The following is a 19,058-nucleotide window of genomic DNA, read 5'->3' as shown; positions in this document are numbered from 1 at the left end:
TTTCTGTGAGAATTGTTGTGCTCACACACAAGTTGTTCCAAGTTTGTGTTCCTCTGAGAAATTTTGTGTTAGCTCACAAAAATATTGCATTGCTCAGAGAAATTTCACGTTCACTCACAAAAGTAGGCCTATTGCAACCCTCTGAAGAACATTGCGTTCACCTGCAAAATGTTTGCATTCCTCCAAACAGTTCGCTCGCAAAAGTAGGCTATATGGAATGCCAAAGCTGACTTAATTAAAAATAAATAAATACATAAATATATATACGAAGAAATGTAAAATAGCAAAAATACATAAATAAAAACATAAATATACAAAGAAATGTAAAAAAGTACAAATAAATGAGTATTTATACTTTTATTTCCTTATTCATGTATAATTGTATTTTTTCACACATTTATTTATTTTTTTATTTATACATTTATTCATTTCCACTTTTATTTATTTTCACATTCATTTATGTATATATGTTTTTATGTCTACATTTATTTATTTTCACATTTATTTATTTCTACATTTATTTATTTCCACATTTATTTATTTCTACATTTCTTTGTCCGTATGCTAATGAGGGGGGCGTGTTTTACCTCAGACATCAGCAATCGAGCTCAGAGTGGCAGTGCTGAAGCTTTGAGGCCACAGTGACACCTTGTGGTGTGTGACCAAACGAAACGCAAGAGGTGTGCGGACAATATCACATTTTAAGTCATGTATATCACCCTAACTGTATGTAGGGTAGGCTATATAGGGTTAACACACATAGCACACATGAACAGAAACTGCACTTCAACGGGTCTGATAGCAGACACTTGGACATGGAAGTGCATGAAAGTATCCACTATTCATAACAATGTAAACGCGGTGGATAGGGCTGATAAGAGCTTGCGTTTATTGCGTTTATAACCCATTGGTAAGAAATACGAGGGTCGTCCGACAGGCCTGTAGTCACCTGCATTTGTAGAGGATATGCCTAGATAAAGCTGATTGAACGCTTCATCTAGATTATTGAATATATAAGGATCAATTTCAGTAGTTGCTGCCAAATTAAACAAACTGTCAGACAGAGACTCGATGCGTGAAAGTATCCTACATAATCTGGATTAGTTTCAATTAGCCCAGCCAAATGTCTCAACTGTCTAGCTATCTCTTGTCTGTACACCGCCATAATCCACGTGTATCTGCCAAGCGTGCCGCACAAGCCCCGAAAAGTGAAGCCAAAGCGTTTTGATCGCCCCCCCGGTGGACGGTCCTAGTACAGCTCAAAAACCCAGCCTCCCCATGTTATTCGATAGGACGTGAGACCAACTAAATAATTAAATTACACTTCACATATCTTTTTTCCAAAGATAGTTTCTGTCATTTACTGTAGTTTTCATTACGCTGATGTAATTTCAAGTGTTTGTTTTTAAAATAAGTTTGTTTTTAGTTAGTTATTTGATTCGCTATAAAAACGGCGCTGTGGCATACATGTTTGACAGCTGTGATTGACAGGTTCTCTGAGCAAAGTAGTCACTGAAAGTGAAAAGTGAAAGTGACACGTGATGGCCAAGTATGGTAACCCATACTTGGAATTTGACCTCTGCATTTAACCCATCCAAGTAAGTGCACACACATTAGGAGCAGAGTAGTGAGTAGTGAACACACACACACTGCAAACGTGGATACACACACCCGGAGCAGCGGGCAGCCTTGAGTGGCGCCCGGGGAGCGATTGGGGGTTATGTGCCTTGCTCAAGGACACCTCAGTCATATTCCTGCTGGTACTGACCAATTTGTCTTATAATGTAAGTTTGTTCTCTTATGGATCATTAAACTAGACTAGTTATATTTAACTGTTAGACTGTGACAATTTTGATTTGAACACTTTTTTCCCCCTCAAGTTCACAAGGCCAAAAGTGCCTGTAGTTGAAGAACCACCCTAAAATGATGAATGGGACAGCCTACGGACTCGTAGACTCAGCGAGCACGCGCAAATTAAGTCCACATGAAATGCGCCATTTGGGACAGGGTCATATTCCACCCGCATTGGCTGAATGCGCAATCTGATGACATCACACAACGTGTCTCGGGCCAAATTCTATAGAAAATCTGTGACAATTTCAGAAAATTGCAAGCTGTCGCAAATATTGTGGAGTTCACTTGATTTTGGGTTTAATTCTGCAATCGCAAAATCCTGGAGAGACTGAACTGGCATGAGCAGCAGATGATACAGCAATTATATATTCTATTATAGTATGTTAATTATATTATACTATATCGCAACATTTCAAAGATTGATTAATTGAATTAAATGTTTCTGAAAATACCCCATTTTGTTTGTGTACGATAACATGTTTATGGGTAATTCATACAGAATAATGAAATGTAGTAATATTTTTTTAATAATTTTGAATTGTTCTTTCTTATATTTAAAATTGAAGTACACTTTGTATTGTGTGTGCTGGAGTTTAAAAGCATCTGACTGTGGTGATTGAGATCCTGACGCAGGTGTGGAGCTCAGACCGTTTCATGAGGGTGAATATAATGAGGAACTGATCGCTGGAGCGCATGTGAAGACATGCTAGGTCTTAAACCACTGGAATAAAGGCTTCATTGAGCACACAGGAATGCAGACTGACGCTGTCTAAGATGTGGATGTGGTTTACATTCCTGAGCCGCCACCACAGCTGCAATGCTGTCATCAAAGAGAAAACATGCTAGAAAACAAGACTTTAAGACAAAAATCCCCAAAGCATTTCAATACCCAAGTATGCATGTCATTTCCTGCTCAACATATTTGCTCTACCAATAAAATAGGAGAAGAAATAATACCACGATTAATAATGACCTACTTTGGCCTTAAAGTATTCTTTCAGGATCCTATTCTGGTGTTTAGGGTTTAAATCTATCAATTTATTCTTGTTTGTTCAAGTGTAAAGGGAAAATGATAACACTAATTTTAATTGTAATACATATATTTAAATAAGTTACAGTTCTTCAGAACAACATTGCTTCCTGTGCTAGTTTTTAGAGACACAACCAATGGCGCTACTTTTCGGTCGACCAGATATTGAAGAATATAAAACATCAGCTGAGGCACATGAGAAATGAATCAATGTGTTCAACAGAACACAATGCATATTTTTATACTTAATATGACAACGGGTCCAAAACTGTTCAAAAGTCTAAATATTCCTGTTCATATTTACGTATCTCTGCCGTCAGACAATTATAATTCACCAACCAATCGTAATGTGGCAAAACAAGCTCTAATTTCATTGGACAATGAGAAGTGGAATGGTAATTTCCTGACCTCATTCATTAATCGGTTAAAAACTACAAACACTAACTGTTTAAAGTTTAGTAACAAAGGTGAAATAGCTATCAGACAAAAAAAGCTATAAGAAAGTTAGTCTCATTTTAAAAATCAAATGTGAATCGACAAAGCACTCCGCAAAACCATGCAGCACCAGAGAAGACAAAATATAGCAATAAACGTCCCTTTTTGACATTTGAGCCTGCAGAAGCTATGAATGAGAATAAAAGCTGACACGAGTGAACACATCCTAGGCTCATATGTATTTGGGCAGTTGTGCTTTCCTGCGTTGTGTGTGTTAGATAAGCATTACATCAGTGTGTTAACCCAATCCCCCATGAGCCCCTGGGGCGGAGCTCCTGCTGGCTGACTCAGCAGATCTTGCAACAGTCAGGTTTTTTTTCTCTTTTGCCACTGAAGCTCAAATAACAAATACTGTAAAACCACAACTGTGATATTCTATCATGATGGCAATTAACATTCCAAGCGAAGCCCTAAAACTATGGTAGACTCGTTAAGCTGAGTTTTATCAGCTTTATCAGTTCCTGTGAAATGATTGCAGAGCTCCTGGGAATGGAGAAGCTGGGAAGCATGACTCACTTTCATTGCGTCAATGTTACAGAACAATTGGGGACTTTAAGCTATAAATAATATTTGTATTGTTTAATTATGTCTATCGAAAGTCATCATATATTACATATGATGAAACATTTCTGATTATTATCAGTGTTGAAAACATTTGTCCTGATTCATATTTTTGTGGAAACTGATACATTTTGTCCAGGATTCTTCAATGAATAGAAAGTTGAAAAGAACAGCATTTATCTGAAACAGAAATCTTTTGTAACATTAGAAATGTCTTTACTGTCACTTTTTATCAATTTAATGCATCTTTGCTGAATAAAAGCATTCATTTATTAAAAAAAAATCTTTCTAACCCCTTTTAAACAGTAGTGCATTAATACTGTATATAATTATCTTGTTTGCATGAATAAAGCCGTTTTTAATCCAGTGATGTTCATTGCCATATATCTAACCTATGAAGAGCAGGATATATCTGTAAGATAACATGAGTAAACACTAAGGGCATTAAAAAATAAATAAATAAAAACTCACTGGAGGAAGTAAGATAATCTTTATACAGGTACTTGTCAGTATTATCTTGTTTTTAAAATATTAAATAGTTGTGTTGTTGAATTACACCGAGTATAGATAAGTTTTATTGCATAAATTACAAATTACAGTCATTTTTACAAATGGCTTTGCTTACAGTAGCCATTTCATTACAACATACACCTTGAAACAGAGACTGAGAGGGAGTCAATATCCTCAGGGCAAAAACTGACTAATTACATACACAGGTTTGATGTGAAAGCAGTTTTAATGCTTAATATCAGCGCTGATTCCTGGAATCAACTGACACAACCGGATTTAGTTTGAGATGTACTGTATGCTGTAACTGTCTTATAATGGAATCAATTGTAATATTTAATTTCCCATTTTGAGTTAGTTTGAAGTGCATTCTGTATTATTTCAACTGATGAGAATAAACAAAGTATCTTTATATTATGTAACAAACATACAACAGAAAGGAAAGAAGTTCATAATCACAAAGGACATACCATGCAAAAAGAAGCTGATCCACTGACGAAGGAATAGCTTTCATCTTTCAAGCTTGCTCTTCACGCATTTCAGCTGAAATGCCTACAGATCTGACTATCATGGCAGCGCTCCAAATATTTCAGGTATGCAACAATCTTTACGGGACTCAGAAGGGCAATGTAGAAGGCAGCTGCTTGTAACTGGGTTGGTTAGGCCGGTGTCACTCGCCCTTAAAGCAAGGAGGACGCTTTTCTCTGAACGCCAGCAAACCTTCCAGCCGGTCTTTGGTTGGGATCACCTAGGAGACAACAGTGGTATCAGAGGACCGCTACAGCTGTGCTGTCTCAGGAGCTAAATATAGTGGCTTTCTGAGTGATCTAGGCCAGCGTTCACTCTCTGCATGAAGTGCATGTTAACCCTTGAAATGGCTGATACACAGACTGATTATATGAAATTAAAGGAATTCTTTTTATACAGCTACTATTTATTTTTGACTTTATTTGCCAGGACACGATGAGGACGGACAAGAAGAGATAGGAGAGGAGAGAGGGTAACAGGACCGGGAAAGCTGGGACTTTCCTGATAATTTACTCAACCCCACGACATCCAAGATATTCATGTCTTTCTTTCTTCAGTCGAAAATAAATGAAGGTTTTTGAGGAAAACATTTCACGCTTTTTCTCCATAAATTGAAGTTTTTGAGGAAAACATTTCATGATTTTTCTCCATATAATGACTTCAGTGCGGTCGAAATGTCAGTTTCAGTGCAGCTTCAAAATCTCGACACGATCCCAGCCGAGGAATAAGAGTCTGATCTAGACAAACCATCGGCCACAACCCCCCCCCCCAAAAAAAAACATTTATATACTTTAACCACAAATGCTCGTCTTGCACCAGCACTGCGATCCGTCACACATTACGTAATCACGTTAAAAGGTCACGCCGCGAGCCGTAGCTGCGGAGATCCGCGAGAAGGGCCCGGCGCACGTCCAGAGTCGCCGCCGCGCACCGCGCCGCGTCCCCCCCCCCCCGGAGAGCCCGCCTCGGCGCCCACTTCCCGACCTAGTGTTTACAAAGCCAACGTGCAAGGAATAAGTCAAACACCATTTACAAAAAAAATACATTAATAAAAGGTAAAACAACGATGTCGGGTGATTTTGACGTTGGAGGAGAAAATGAGATGAGAGTTTTTCGCCCAACCCTACACTTTCCACATAAATCAGGTTACCGCCTGGCCTTTCCAACATGATTACGTAATGCGTGAAGTCGTGGACGTTAAAGACGAGCATTTCTGTTTAAAAAGTATATAAATGTTCATTTTTTTTTTAAAATGAACGATAGTTTGGCTAGATTAGACCTGTATTCCTCGGATGGGATCGTGTCGAGACTTTGAAGATGCACTGAAACTGACATTGGTCCCTGTTGAAGTCCACCACATGGAGAAAAATCCTGGAATGTTTTCCTCAAAAACCTTCACTTCTTTTGACTGAAGAAAGAAAGACATGAATATTTTGGATGTCGTGGGGGTCAGGAAATTATCAGGAAATTTTTAATTCTGAAGTGAACTACTCCTTCAATATGTCAGAGCGCCAGGACATGGCTCTTGAAAGGTTTATCAATCATTGGTAAAATATATTTCTCCATGTTGAAAACAAATGGGGTTTTTACTTTGGATCCCAACTGTTACGCTCTCTATTGTACAACAGTATTTTGGCTCAAAAAACAAAAGTTAACAAAACACTATTTTGATTCTCAGATTAATGGGAATTTTCATTGTGTAAACATACCTGAGAATAACATGCCTCTTCAATAGCTAATCCTGTCTTTAAATCCACCTGGAAAAAACAACAACAACAACATCCGACACTAGTTTTGCATCATCCGTGCCCACACAACACACTTTCTTTTCTCCTTGTAGCCGTGGGAACAAACTATCCAATAAACGTGCAAGAGCTCCTCATGACAACACAGAAGAAGAGAGACCAACTTTTGTAGGTGACCTTGGCATTTCACAAACACAGAAATATCTGAACTGCTCACTAGAAAAACAACTGAATTTGAAGTAAATGTCCTTTGGCATCAGAGGCTCAGTAGAGCTCTTTCTTCATTTAACAGCGACAGCTCTTCTAAAGAAGGTCAGATGAAAACAAGCTATTTTGCGTCCTAGTGAAGCATCTTCAAATATAAGCAATTGCTTTTTTCAACCCAGGCTCATTGGGAAAAACGTGCCTGTGGCAACATTTATGCAAAATGATATTACGTTGCTGCTTTCATATTTTGCAACACTTCCAAAAATGAAATGTCCAGTGAGTGACACTTAAATCATGTTCAGTTTTCTTAACTTGAATCTGAAAATATTTAATTGTATGTATGGCAGCAGTTCAGAAATTAAATGCATGTTGAGTGATGCTAAAAGGTCACTCTATGGTTTTTTGAAAATAACGTACCACCTACACTAAACCTGACTGATAGTGTTAACAAAAGCAAACGTGAGAATAAAACATTTGCTGAAGCAACAACTTGCTGCTTTAAGTCTTTGAGCGCTTTTGTCATGACTGGTGCTTCATGGGACTCGACAAGTGCAATGCTGTACCAGGTGAGAAAAGCCACGCATATGGAGCTAGTTATGTGATACAAACATCAAAATGTATTGGTTTACAAAGGATGTAGGGATGCACTGATATTTTGAAAGCCGATAACCGATATATTGGCCGATAAATCTAAATTAGAATTTTTATATAATTTTTGAGAGCCTGATTACGAAAACAAAAGTCTCACCATTAAAAGCCATGTGCCAAACACACAATAATAATGTTCTCATTATAATTTAATGTAGTCTATATGACAGACCTGCACTGCACGTGTTGCACTTCCCTGTATTTTCCTTTTTTTAAGTGATTCTAATCATATTTCAAGCAATTGAAACCGATCATGTTGAACAGTGCACATCTGAAGTGTCTCATCAGAAGGAAACAATACATTATTTATGGCCTTTAAAATATCGGCCAAATTTATTAACAATGAACATATAGCAGCCGATACTGATGTGGTGGCCGATATATCGTGCATCCCTAAAAGGATGTGCTTTGGTAAAAGTGAAAAAGGTCATAACACATATTTCTATGCGATTCCTTGCACAACACTACGTCCTTATTAATTAATAATCTGCCCCTGTAATCATAATTTGTGTAAAAAGGAATAAACGTTGTTGGTGTTTTACTGCCTCTAGTGTTAATTTTAGCTGGAAACTGCAGTGAATTTTATTTACAGGTAAGTTTTAGGAGTTTTGCTAACATGTAGATAGAGGCACGTTTTCCAGTGAGCCTGTGCTAGCTTTTTTCCTCTTTTAATGACATCCACAGAAAAGATGAGGAGGTCACTTCCTTAAGGACGTGTGGTGTTGACAGGCTGGCCTCTAGGGTCAAGGTAATGTCATGAAGCAGACGCTCTCTTTGGTAACTCGGATGACAGCTGCACATGACTTCACGTACAAACACTCTTTCACTGGTAAGCATATACATGCTGAGAGATGGACGTAGGTATTATAACAGATGTATATTTGCTGCATCATAGTATGTCTGTTCTTATATGTTTGCTCAGAAACAGCAGGGAAAAGTAAGATTATTTAAAGGGGACCTATTATGCCCCTTTTCTCAAGATGTAATATAAGTCTCAGGTGTCCCCAGAATGTGTCTGTGAAGTTTCAGCTCAAAATACCCCTAAGATCCTTTAATATAGCTTGTCCAATTTGCTTGTTGTGGCGAAGGACGGCCGAGGGACGTGAGAGAACGGAGCAAGGCCGGTGGTGCGATTGCTAATGAGCATCTCTCACGGAGGAGCAGAAGCATAAAGGAGGAGCGACGACGTTGATGATCGAGAGAGGAACAGGCCTGTGTTTTAGTTGTGTTTGGTTTTTGTATTTTATTTTAGCCAGCAGGCCTCCACGAGGGGCTGCTGGCGGTACTTTGGTTTGTTTGTTTTATTTTAAATAAAGTTTCTTTGATTGTTCGCCGTTTCCCGCCTCCTTCTTCCCTGAACATTGCTACAGTCGTATTTGGGTGTGAGCAAAAACACGCCGTTTTTGTGTGTGTACCTTGCAAATGCAAATGAGCTGCTGCTGCCTTTACAGCTCGTGCTTCGGATACTCTGGAGAATCTCACACAGCAAATATGTCAGAAATTGTCAATAGCGTATTCAACCTTACATGTTCAAACCAGAGTTGGACACTGATGGAGAGACTCGGGAAGACGTTACAACTTCTAGAATGCAACTGGACGTTACTGAATAGTAAGTGGATGAATTAACATAGTTGCTGTGAAGTTAAGTTGATTCAACTCATCGACTAATATGTACCGTAATGTTAATATATAAATCTTTCAGAAACAACATTGTGCAAATCCAGCGACTGAGCCTTGTTTGTGAAGCTAATAGGTCCCCTTTAATAGTCATGGTAACTTATATCAAAATAATGATCAAATTTTTTTCTTGACATCAAAGGACGCTTCTTCAATCAAACTCTACGGTATTTTGCCAAACATTCAAGTCACTTGGTAGAAGATGCCAACACAGATTGCCTCACTCTCAAAAACCAGGAAGAAAACAGCTCTTTATTTTTGACCGGATAAGTCAGTACAATGTGCAATCTTACCTCTATTCCCTGGTCGATTGCCAACTTCGCCATTCTAATCGCAATTGGCCCCTTGAAGAGAACCTTCATTAGAACAATGTACAGTAAGAAACTTTTGAAGCTGAATGAGCGAGCATGGCAGTTCATACCTGAGGGATGAATTCACGGGCCAGATCCAGAGCTCGCAAATATGCAGCGTCTCCACTGGGATTCTGCTCCACAGCATGATTGACTAGGCCGAGACTCTTGGCCTCTTCGCCGCTCAACACCCGCGCCGCAAATATCAGCTCTTTAGCTACGGACACTCCTACAGTTCGGGGCAGGCGCTGAGTTCCCCCTACAGACAGAATATGAGGACAAATCTCATATTAATCTGTGACATCCAATCACATTCAAAGCATGTTTGATTATGGGGATAGTAAGATTTTTTTATGTTTTATGCTTATGCTCACCAAGGCTGCATTTAAGCATGCACACTAACTGATGATGGTCTTTCCAGTTTGACTATTTCTGATGAACGCTCTTGGACAGCAGTGCTAATTTTCGACCGTATGACTTTTATACAGTACAGTACAGACAAGCACACTATACAAACTGCATTTACAAAAACGCAGAAAAAACCCCCAGTAATATTGTGAAAAATTACACCACTTATAATTGTTTTCTATATGAATTTTGTTTTATTCCGGTGATGCAAAGCCGAATTTTCAGCATTATTACTCCAGTCTTCAGTGTCACATTATTATTATTAATGTTGAAAACTTCATATTTTTGTGAAAACAGACGATGATAATCTCTTTGAATCACTACCTTCCAAAGACATGGCAGCAAAACTCAATGCTCAAGTTCTCTGATCGGCTAAACAAATTCTTCTCTTATTTTGTTTGCGGTGTCTAGGGCTGTCAAAGAGAAAGATGCAACTTCTCAGGACGCCTTTTGTTGATTCTCTGATTTCAGAAAAACAGAAAACAACATCTTTAGAGTGTTTGAAAAACTCGCCATTTGGCAACTGTCGAATTTGGAAAATTAAGCAAAAAGTTAGTGTGGGAAGCTGATGAGGAGTGAGAACAAGAGGAATTAGTTGCATTGTGCTTCAATGCTGTTAACACTATTAAAAAATACACATTGTAATTCACAACTCCAACAGAAGGCTGCATATCTTAGCGGTGGCCTGGTTCACCTCTCCATACACAACTCCATAAACTCATGTGATAAATATTTGTTGCACACAGATATTTAAAGGTGCTGGTCATTCATTGAAAGTGTTGAAGAAAAACACTCATGGCCTGTGTTTTAGCATGATATCAACTATGCAGCCTGAGCTTTAGAAGCACCAGTCTTATAAAATTGTACAAAACGAACCTAATTGCTTTACAATAGGTCTTGAAAATAAGTGGCCCACTCGCCATGTTGCTAGGAGCCTTCATTTATTTTAATTTACACAAAGATTTTTACTACTTAAACTAAACTACATAATTTCAGCGGGCAGTTAAAGTCACAATCCTCGTACAGAAATGGAGGTAATTATGGTCACTTCAATGCAAATCAACAGAGACCAGGAAAATTGTACAAACCATTTTTTATTCAATTCAGAACAGCAAAATAAACAGAAATTGCCAGCAAACAAATGAAGGCACAACAAGTGTGTGCTTGTGTGTGTGCGCACCCATTCTTGAGAACCTGAAGCTGTGCTTATGACAGGCTGTAAAGTTTTTTAACAAAAGCTAGAATTTTATCTATTCAACAGCAGGAAATTAATTTCATTTATATCTAGGTACCGTATGTTGAGAACATTTTACGTGTTTTGCTAAATGGCATAGACATAGGCAAGTGATAAGAAGAAAAATAGATAGTTAAGGGCAAACTGTGTATTCTTCAATTCTACTCCAAACTTCTTAACCGGTAGAATTTAAACAAATAACTACAGTAGAGCTCAAAATGACCAGTGTTGTCAAGTTCAAGGAAACAAAACAAATAAATAGCACTATAAAATCATATTAAAAGTAGATCAAGTGACATCTGTCAGAAAATAAGGACACTTTATGAGCGCTACGTTTAAAGTCTTGTGATACATTTTAGTTAGTTGTTCACACAAACAATGATATGTGCATCTGCATTTAGACTGCAAAATACCACTGGTTCAAAACGCCAATGATTTGTATGTGTGGCGTAACTGAATGCAGGTGCAAGTTCGTGATGCAGTATGTTGCCTAAAATGGAGAAAGTTTTGGTGGATGGGAATTTCAATCTGTTCCCTGCATAAAACTACCGGTTTCAGGAGACTTGGAATATACTAGTAATACTATTACAGTATATAGTTGGAGTATTAGTCAAATGGACTAATTTATGGTTCTTCCTGTGGTGTTTCTTTAGAGTTGAGAGAATTATTCTTGACCTATTGTTGTCTTTTAAACTTTCCTAAATTTTTGCATTGTACAGAAAAGACAACAACAGATAGGGTTGGAAAAACACGACAATGAATACATTTCCATTTTGGGGAATTCTTTTTTATATGCAGAGTCAGTTATCACTCAGCCATTTGCAGGTTGATTTCCTGAAGAGTGTAAACCAGGGGTTTCAAACAGCCTGGGGGATGATTGGAACAAATAATAGAAAATAGACATGCCCATAAGTCGGAGCGGTTTTAAGTTTTATTTTGGGCGATCTCTATTCTGGACTTGCACAAAAACTGCTTTGCAATCATTTCCAAAAATGTCATTTGTGTGGGAATATTACAAAGTCTGTAAACAGGACATAAACACAGGCCAGAGACAGGACTTGCTGAAGACGGACGCAAAGAAAACAGCCCCTCCATCAGAGCAAAAACTGTACCAGACAGAAAGTTCACTGTTTCTGTAGGAACATAGGAAGTGTAGGAAGAATAAATGGTGGTAGGGGTTTATATGAATATCTATGAAGGGAACTGTCTTCAGAATAGTTTCGATAACATTTCCTTGCCCTCTTACCTCCTGTATAAAGTAGGTTTTATACACACAGCGCTGCTTTGTGTACAGCGGTAAACAAGGATACGCTATATTGCTGCTGTTTCATAAGCGCCACCTACTGGCATTTTCATTCAGTTTGCTGTTTTTGGTTTGTGCAGGTGTCTTCTAGAGTAACTATAGCATAATTTCATTAAAACAAAAGTCAGACCATTCTGTTTTTGCTTAAAATCTTGAAGTTATACCATCTCATTTAAATTAAAAAACAACTGTTCATACGCTACATCTGTGCAGCATCTATGTTTGCATTATGATGCAAATGTGGTTGCCTCTAATTTCAAATAGCTAAAGATTTCTTTTTTGTTTAACACTGGCCTGTTACAGAGCAAATAAACAAAAAATAAATTTCCTTAAAGATAAAAATAAATCAGCAATCGGAATCGGCCAATTTGCTTGTAAAAAAAAAAAAAACGGAATCAGCCATGAAAAATCTAAATCAAAATCTAATAAAAAAATATTAAATAAAATATTTTTAAAAATGTATAAAATCTTTTCACAGCAAAAAGGCAGTTTTCACAGAGCAGTGTGTTTTTCTACTTTTATTAATTTGTAGTTTGTAAGGTTAATATTAATGTAGGCTAATTGTCAGCGGTTTAAACATGTTGGATGGTTCATTTTTGTCCCCATCCGGCCCTCATCCTAAAATGAGATTGACAACCCGGAACACTGTAGGGCTTTGGAAAGCTGTCTCTATATTATTCAAATCAATATTTATCATTTCTAAGACAACTTGCATTCATAATCTTTGTATCATGAATCTTTTATTGAGAAATTTGCAGTTATGGTATGTAACCGCAACTTCCAAGGACAGGTTCCTTTCACAATTGTAATCAGGCCATCTCTTGACTCCGTTGCACAACTCTTACTCAAGATCTTGTGTGAGAAAGATGTTTACACATGAAAGCGCAGAGACGAGTTGCATAAGTGCTCACTAATAAAGCAGTTCACAACCCTCCATGGGCGACTGCCACCTCTCTGGCAAAACAAACCCCACATGAATAAATAATAGCGTTTATAAATCTAGGACACGGCCACACTAACTGATGATGGTCTTTCCAGTGTGACTATTTCTGATGAACGCTCTTGGATAGCAGTGCTAATTTTCGACCATATGACTTTTATACAGTACAGTACAGACAACCACACTATACAAACATGTAACTCAACCGATTGGGTAAAGTCGGTCTCATCTTTCTTAAACACTCTCAAGCTCACAGTTTGATCTGACCCATTTTAATTCAAGTAACATCTAATAAGGCCGATCGTTACAAACACAACCATGAGCAATGACAAGATCTATTCATACTGCAATCCTCTCATTTCATTAGCCATCATTCTGTTTCACAAACAAATCTATAACTTTGGCTTCCTATTAAATAGTTTTCATGATAATTGTTGATGTTAGAGAACTAGTCATAGATGGAAAAATAGTAGATCAAATGTGTTTCAAGTATTAGTGACTTTTTTGAGACTAAACTACAAACAACATTTAGTTACGTGACAGAGATTTAGCAAGAAATTCAGGGAAATTATTGCATCACATCAGTCCTGGCCAGTGAGAAAGTGGCCTTTGCCTTTATACAATGCATTTACAACACCAACCAAAAAAAAAAAGAAAAAGAAAAAGGAAGATTACCATAAACGGTGTCAACATGCTGAAGAAAGACTAAGGGCAAAGAGTGTGACGGAGGTTAGCTCAGGGTTGTTTTGAAATCAAGCAGAGGCTGGTAAGTGTTACACATTTCATTCCAAGAAACCGGAGAGGCCGTCGAGAAAGAGCGTCACATACAAACATGTGCTAGAGTTCTTGGAAGGGCTACACAATCCCTGCAACCTTTAATCTAATCCTGTCAAATTTGACAGGGGCGAGAGACTGCAGATGTGTGGACTGGGCATAAACAGTGAAGTATTCGCACTTCTACTTTCAAATCACATGTACATTTTAAGATTGATGATGGAAACGTATATTTTTTGTTTTGCTTTGGAGTCTTGAGTGACAGTCCATAATAAGGGCCTAATTCCTGGAAATAAACTAATTTATTAGTCCACCCCATTTAACTGGTATTACTGCTTTTCGCACCATTTAAAAGGTGAGTCATTTATTTAAAAACACACGTCTCACATGGCAATCCTATTACAGGAGGCCTATAACCTATTCCCGTGGCCTGGACTGACCTTCTGTTCATCATTGCACTCCTCATTCCCAGCACAGGACAGGAAGTATGAAGAACTATGAAAATAAGCAAGTGAAGTCATCTGCCCACATACATTATCATGACTTCATCTTGTCATCAAAAATGTTTTACATTTTACAACAAGGTTCCATTTGTTAACAGGGCCTGAATTTCGGCACGCAATTGCGCATAATTTTACACATTCCCAAAGGTTTCGCGTTTATAAAGTGGGATATTCCCGCTCTTTTTCTTAAAATGCGCAAATTGCTTCACATTAGGGTTGGGAATCAATTCCAATTCAGGATTCGGATACTTGTTATAAAATTACAATTTCCTACAGTGCATGAATACTGAATTAATTTTTCTTTTGTTTCTTCTTGTGCTTGAACGGACAAATACACACAAAATGATTTCAAAACATTCTTGTAAACTCAGTGGGGTTTGACTTGAGAGAATATAAACAGTGCAGAACGGAACAGATGCATGCATGAGGTCTTAAAGTGACAGCAGCCTAATAACACCTGCTGCATACTGTGTCATTAACGTTAATCCAGTGGTTCCCAAACCTGTCCTGGAGTACCCCCAACACTGCATGTTTTCTTTGTCTCCCTAATCAAACACACATGATTCAACCCATCAGCTCATTAACCCATGTGATAATGAGCTGACGAGTTGAATCATGTGTGTTTGATTAGGGAGACAAAGAAAACACGCAGTGTTGGGGGTACTCCAGGACAGGTTTGGGAACCACTGCGTTAATCAAACAACAAAAGACAAAGAAAATCACTCGTTGATCTTGACTGAATAACTTTTTTGACTTTTTTTTAGAAAATAGAGATGACCATAAGTCGGAGCGCGGAGCGGTTTTAAGTTTTATTTTGGCCGATCTCTATTCTGGACTTGCACAAAACCTGCTTTGCGGTCCCCAACCTTGCTTCACATCACCACATGGCAAGCTGCATTACAAGACATAAGCTCAAGTTTCAGGACAGTTGAGGGAATTGTCACTTGGCAAATTAGGACAGTGTTGCATCATCACCAAAGTTTATAATTTTCACGTCATTTTAACATTCAAACATTTACGTTTACATTTTATTTATAATTGTAATTTCTTTTTTTTAAACTAAAAAAGCAATAAACAGCAGGGCTGGGCGGTATATCGAGTTTGTACAATATATCGATTTTTTTTAAACGATATGGAATGAGGCAATACCGGTTATTGATACAGTAGTTTGATACGAGCACATCTGAAAAATAGCGGAGGACGCAGTGTGAGCTGCTGCAGTGAAAGTACATAGTGCAATTTGTCCTAAACATGACAGGCTTATATTAAGCGCTTCAAAATAACTGGTAAGATATAGTTAAGTTTAAAGCAGCTTGCCCTGTCAGATGCTCTGACAGACACTGTTGCTGACTGACAGATAAATACTGCCGCTGTTTAATGCGTTTGAGACGTGGTGCTTTCCTCAGAGCTTAACTTACATTTCACAGGTATATTCTCCATCTGTAAATGTTAGAAAGTCAAACAAATATGCTATATGTGTAATTTGAAACCTACAAGTAAATTTTTATGAAAGTGACCATTATAATGGGGTAATAAAATGCAGGCGAATATAATTAGTTGGTGCTTTTGCTTTTATTTTAATTTTTAGTTTAGCCTTTAGTCATTTTAAAAACAAAAGCATTATTTTTGTTTTTAGATTGTAATGTTACAATGATAGAATGTAATGTGATTTTAACCACCTTTTTGAACATAATATATTGCATAGCCTACATTACATTCACTATATTTGTTTCCATATCCTTCAATATCAACATTGTTTGGATATCGAGCAGGATGTGAAATAATTTTTTTTTTAAAAATAAATACAGATTTTCTTTATCCAAATAAAAAAACGTAGAAAGTATCGAGATATATATCGTATATCGCCATTTAACCAAAAAATACCGAGATATGATTTTTTGGCCATATCGCCCAGCCCTAATAAACAGAGACAACTCAATCTGAAACCGGTTGCAATGGTCCTTCTAAAGAATCTGGGCCAGGATAACCAAGGCATATTGAAGCACTGAGAAGTGGGTCAAGTAGATCCGTCATTAACTCACTCATACAGGTTTATTATAAGGAATGATTTAATCAGTAAAGAGCTCATGATATTTCAATACTGCCATTCAATAAGCTTATCAATGCCTGGAACTACTTAATATCAAATAAACATTTGAAAAGGATGTGGAAAAACTACACATTTTCAAAATTGATCAGGCACCACACCAAAACTGAAAAATAGATTTAAGGAAGCCCACTATAATTAGGGTGGTTTAAGTATTTAAAAAGCAACTTTTGTGACATGAGGTAAAAATAACCCCAGCATGATAATTAAAGCATTGCAGCTAAAAAATATTAAAACTTAAAAAATAAAAATTATAACATAGGACATGTTCCCCTATGGCCGCTCTCTAGTTATGTAGATGACACCTGGTTTTCTATTTCTGACCGTCTAAATCAAGTTTATTTTTTTGTATAATTTGACAGCGGTTTCAAAAGCTTTCTTGAGTCAAATGTGTTGTTACACTTAAAACTGGTTACAAAATTAAATATGCTTTTTAGAAAGCCATGGTCTAGAAAAGTCTGTATATGGCAATGCAAATGGATACAGATATTTTTTTATCTCATTGTGGTTTAATTTGCTGAGGAGCAGGAAATTAATTGTGCAATCACACAACTAGGATGGATAATGAATGAGATACTCTATATTGCATCAGTAGATGGACAAAAGTAACCTTGTTTCAGGAGACTTGGAATATAAGTTTGATTTCTAACATTATCCTCTCAACAGACATTTACATAGTCTGGCGTTAAAATTTATTTACTTTTGGTGTACTGTAGAGCAGGTAAAACTGTTTTTAAATGGCAGGCTAGCAGATACCGTTGACTCACGCTAGCCTAGCACCGGCGAACTATGCAACTGGAAGGACTGGATGAATTTTTTTGAAAACTGTCTCCACTGATAAATAACACCCAGGCTAACTTGGAAATGAGGTCCGATGTCCAAAATCCTGAACCACCCCTTTAACACCACTCACTGGACATTTCACTATGAAAGTGTAGCAGAACATTCAAGCAGCAAAGTAATATTTTGCTACATGCACGCATTTCCAATGAACATGGGTTTTACACTTCATGGTATCCATAAATAAATCAATAAAACTCTTGTTCTCTTGCAATTCTATAAGTGTTATATTATCAACACAATTCATAATTTTTTAGCAGTGAAAAACGTTGATGATGTTGATTGATATACATAAATATGTCCCATCCCATTTCTAAAAGATAATTATAGAGGAGTTACTTCCAACAGAACTGCATGGATGTTTCTAGTAATACGGATCACCTTCAGGGCTGGAGATAAACTCTGGAGGAAGGTGGCTGTCGAGCTGATCGGAAATGCAGCAACTATCGCCAAAACTCGTAAATGTTTTAATAAAACAGGGGACACATGGAACATCTCTGCACAAATCTCCATTAATTCTCTTTATTGAAGATATTTTGAAGTATTAGAATAATAACCATGACAAAACAAAAGTTTTGTCTCTTATTGATTAAAACACTGTCTCATCACCCGGCTCGGTGTCCTGGCATCGATGAACCCCCATGTGAACATTTTTGTGGGGAGAGTCTGTGGGATGGATTTTCAAAGACCATTCTGTCATGTTTAACAGCCTTTTCCACCAGTTTACAATTTTACTGTCAGCCCAGGAATTTGTACAGTTCTAGGGCTGACTTGGCTCCTACAATATCCTATAACTTCTTTGGGTGTTCCCATATATAATTCTTTGATAGGTCAACATAAATTCTTCCGCTGACTGGTCACAACAACATCTGTGTGTATAACCACTAAATCAACAACAGTAAAGAATTGAGCTTTGAGGTTTAATAACTTTTTCCCTTCATATTTCACTTCACAGGCTGTGAAATCGGTCCTCTCGAGTGGAAGGTCTCTACTGATCTTCCTCGTTCTTACAAGAGTTCCCACTATTCCCTCATGACTGGCTTTGTGTGCCTCTTCGGTCAAAAATGTTGACACTCATGCCTCATATGCTAGAATTTGAAATGCAATGTCATCCTCATAAAATATTTGAATTCTACTTCAAACTAAGAGTTGAGAGTTCTAAAGAGTTCTAGATTGAATATTTCTAACCGACTGAGTGTCATACAGGGGAAATCATGTTTGAAAGAGACCTTCTTCAACACTCTTCAAATTAATTTGTGTTCCTAAGAAAGTAAGTCATACAGGATAGGAACAACTTAAGGGTGAGTAAATGATGATAGAATTTTCATTTTTGGCTAAAAGGTCCAT

At 37.4% G+C, this 19,058-nt stretch overlaps 1 protein-coding gene across 1 annotated transcript in view; it reads right to left on the bottom strand.

Annotated features, from left to right (window-relative positions):
* Positions 1-4,487: 4,487 nt before the first annotated feature.
* The window catches only part of auh (AU RNA binding protein/enoyl-CoA hydratase), a 30,367-nt gene continuing 15,796 nt past the window's right edge, over positions 4,488-19,058 (bottom strand). Inside the window, exons 7-10 of the mRNA XM_077243327.1 lie at positions 9,674-9,861; positions 9,546-9,596; positions 6,685-6,732; positions 4,488-5,195 (exon numbers count right to left, since the gene is read on the bottom strand). Of these exons, the coding sequence (XP_077099442.1) occupies positions 5,118-5,195; positions 6,685-6,732; positions 9,546-9,596; positions 9,674-9,861 (365 nt within the window). The 3' untranslated portion in view covers positions 4,488-5,117. The remainder of the gene's footprint in view (positions 5,196-6,684; positions 6,733-9,545; positions 9,597-9,673; positions 9,862-19,058) is intronic.

Source organism: Siphateles boraxobius, unplaced genomic scaffold (genome assembly GCF_051911475.1).
Source record: "Siphateles boraxobius isolate OS27281-9 unplaced genomic scaffold, OSU_SipBor_1 25, whole genome shotgun sequence".
Taxonomy (NCBI): Eukaryota; Metazoa; Chordata; class Actinopteri; order Cypriniformes; family Leuciscidae; genus Siphateles; species Siphateles boraxobius.
The sequence above is the reverse complement of the archived record's forward strand: the minus strand, read 5'-3'. Positions and strand labels throughout refer to the sequence as shown.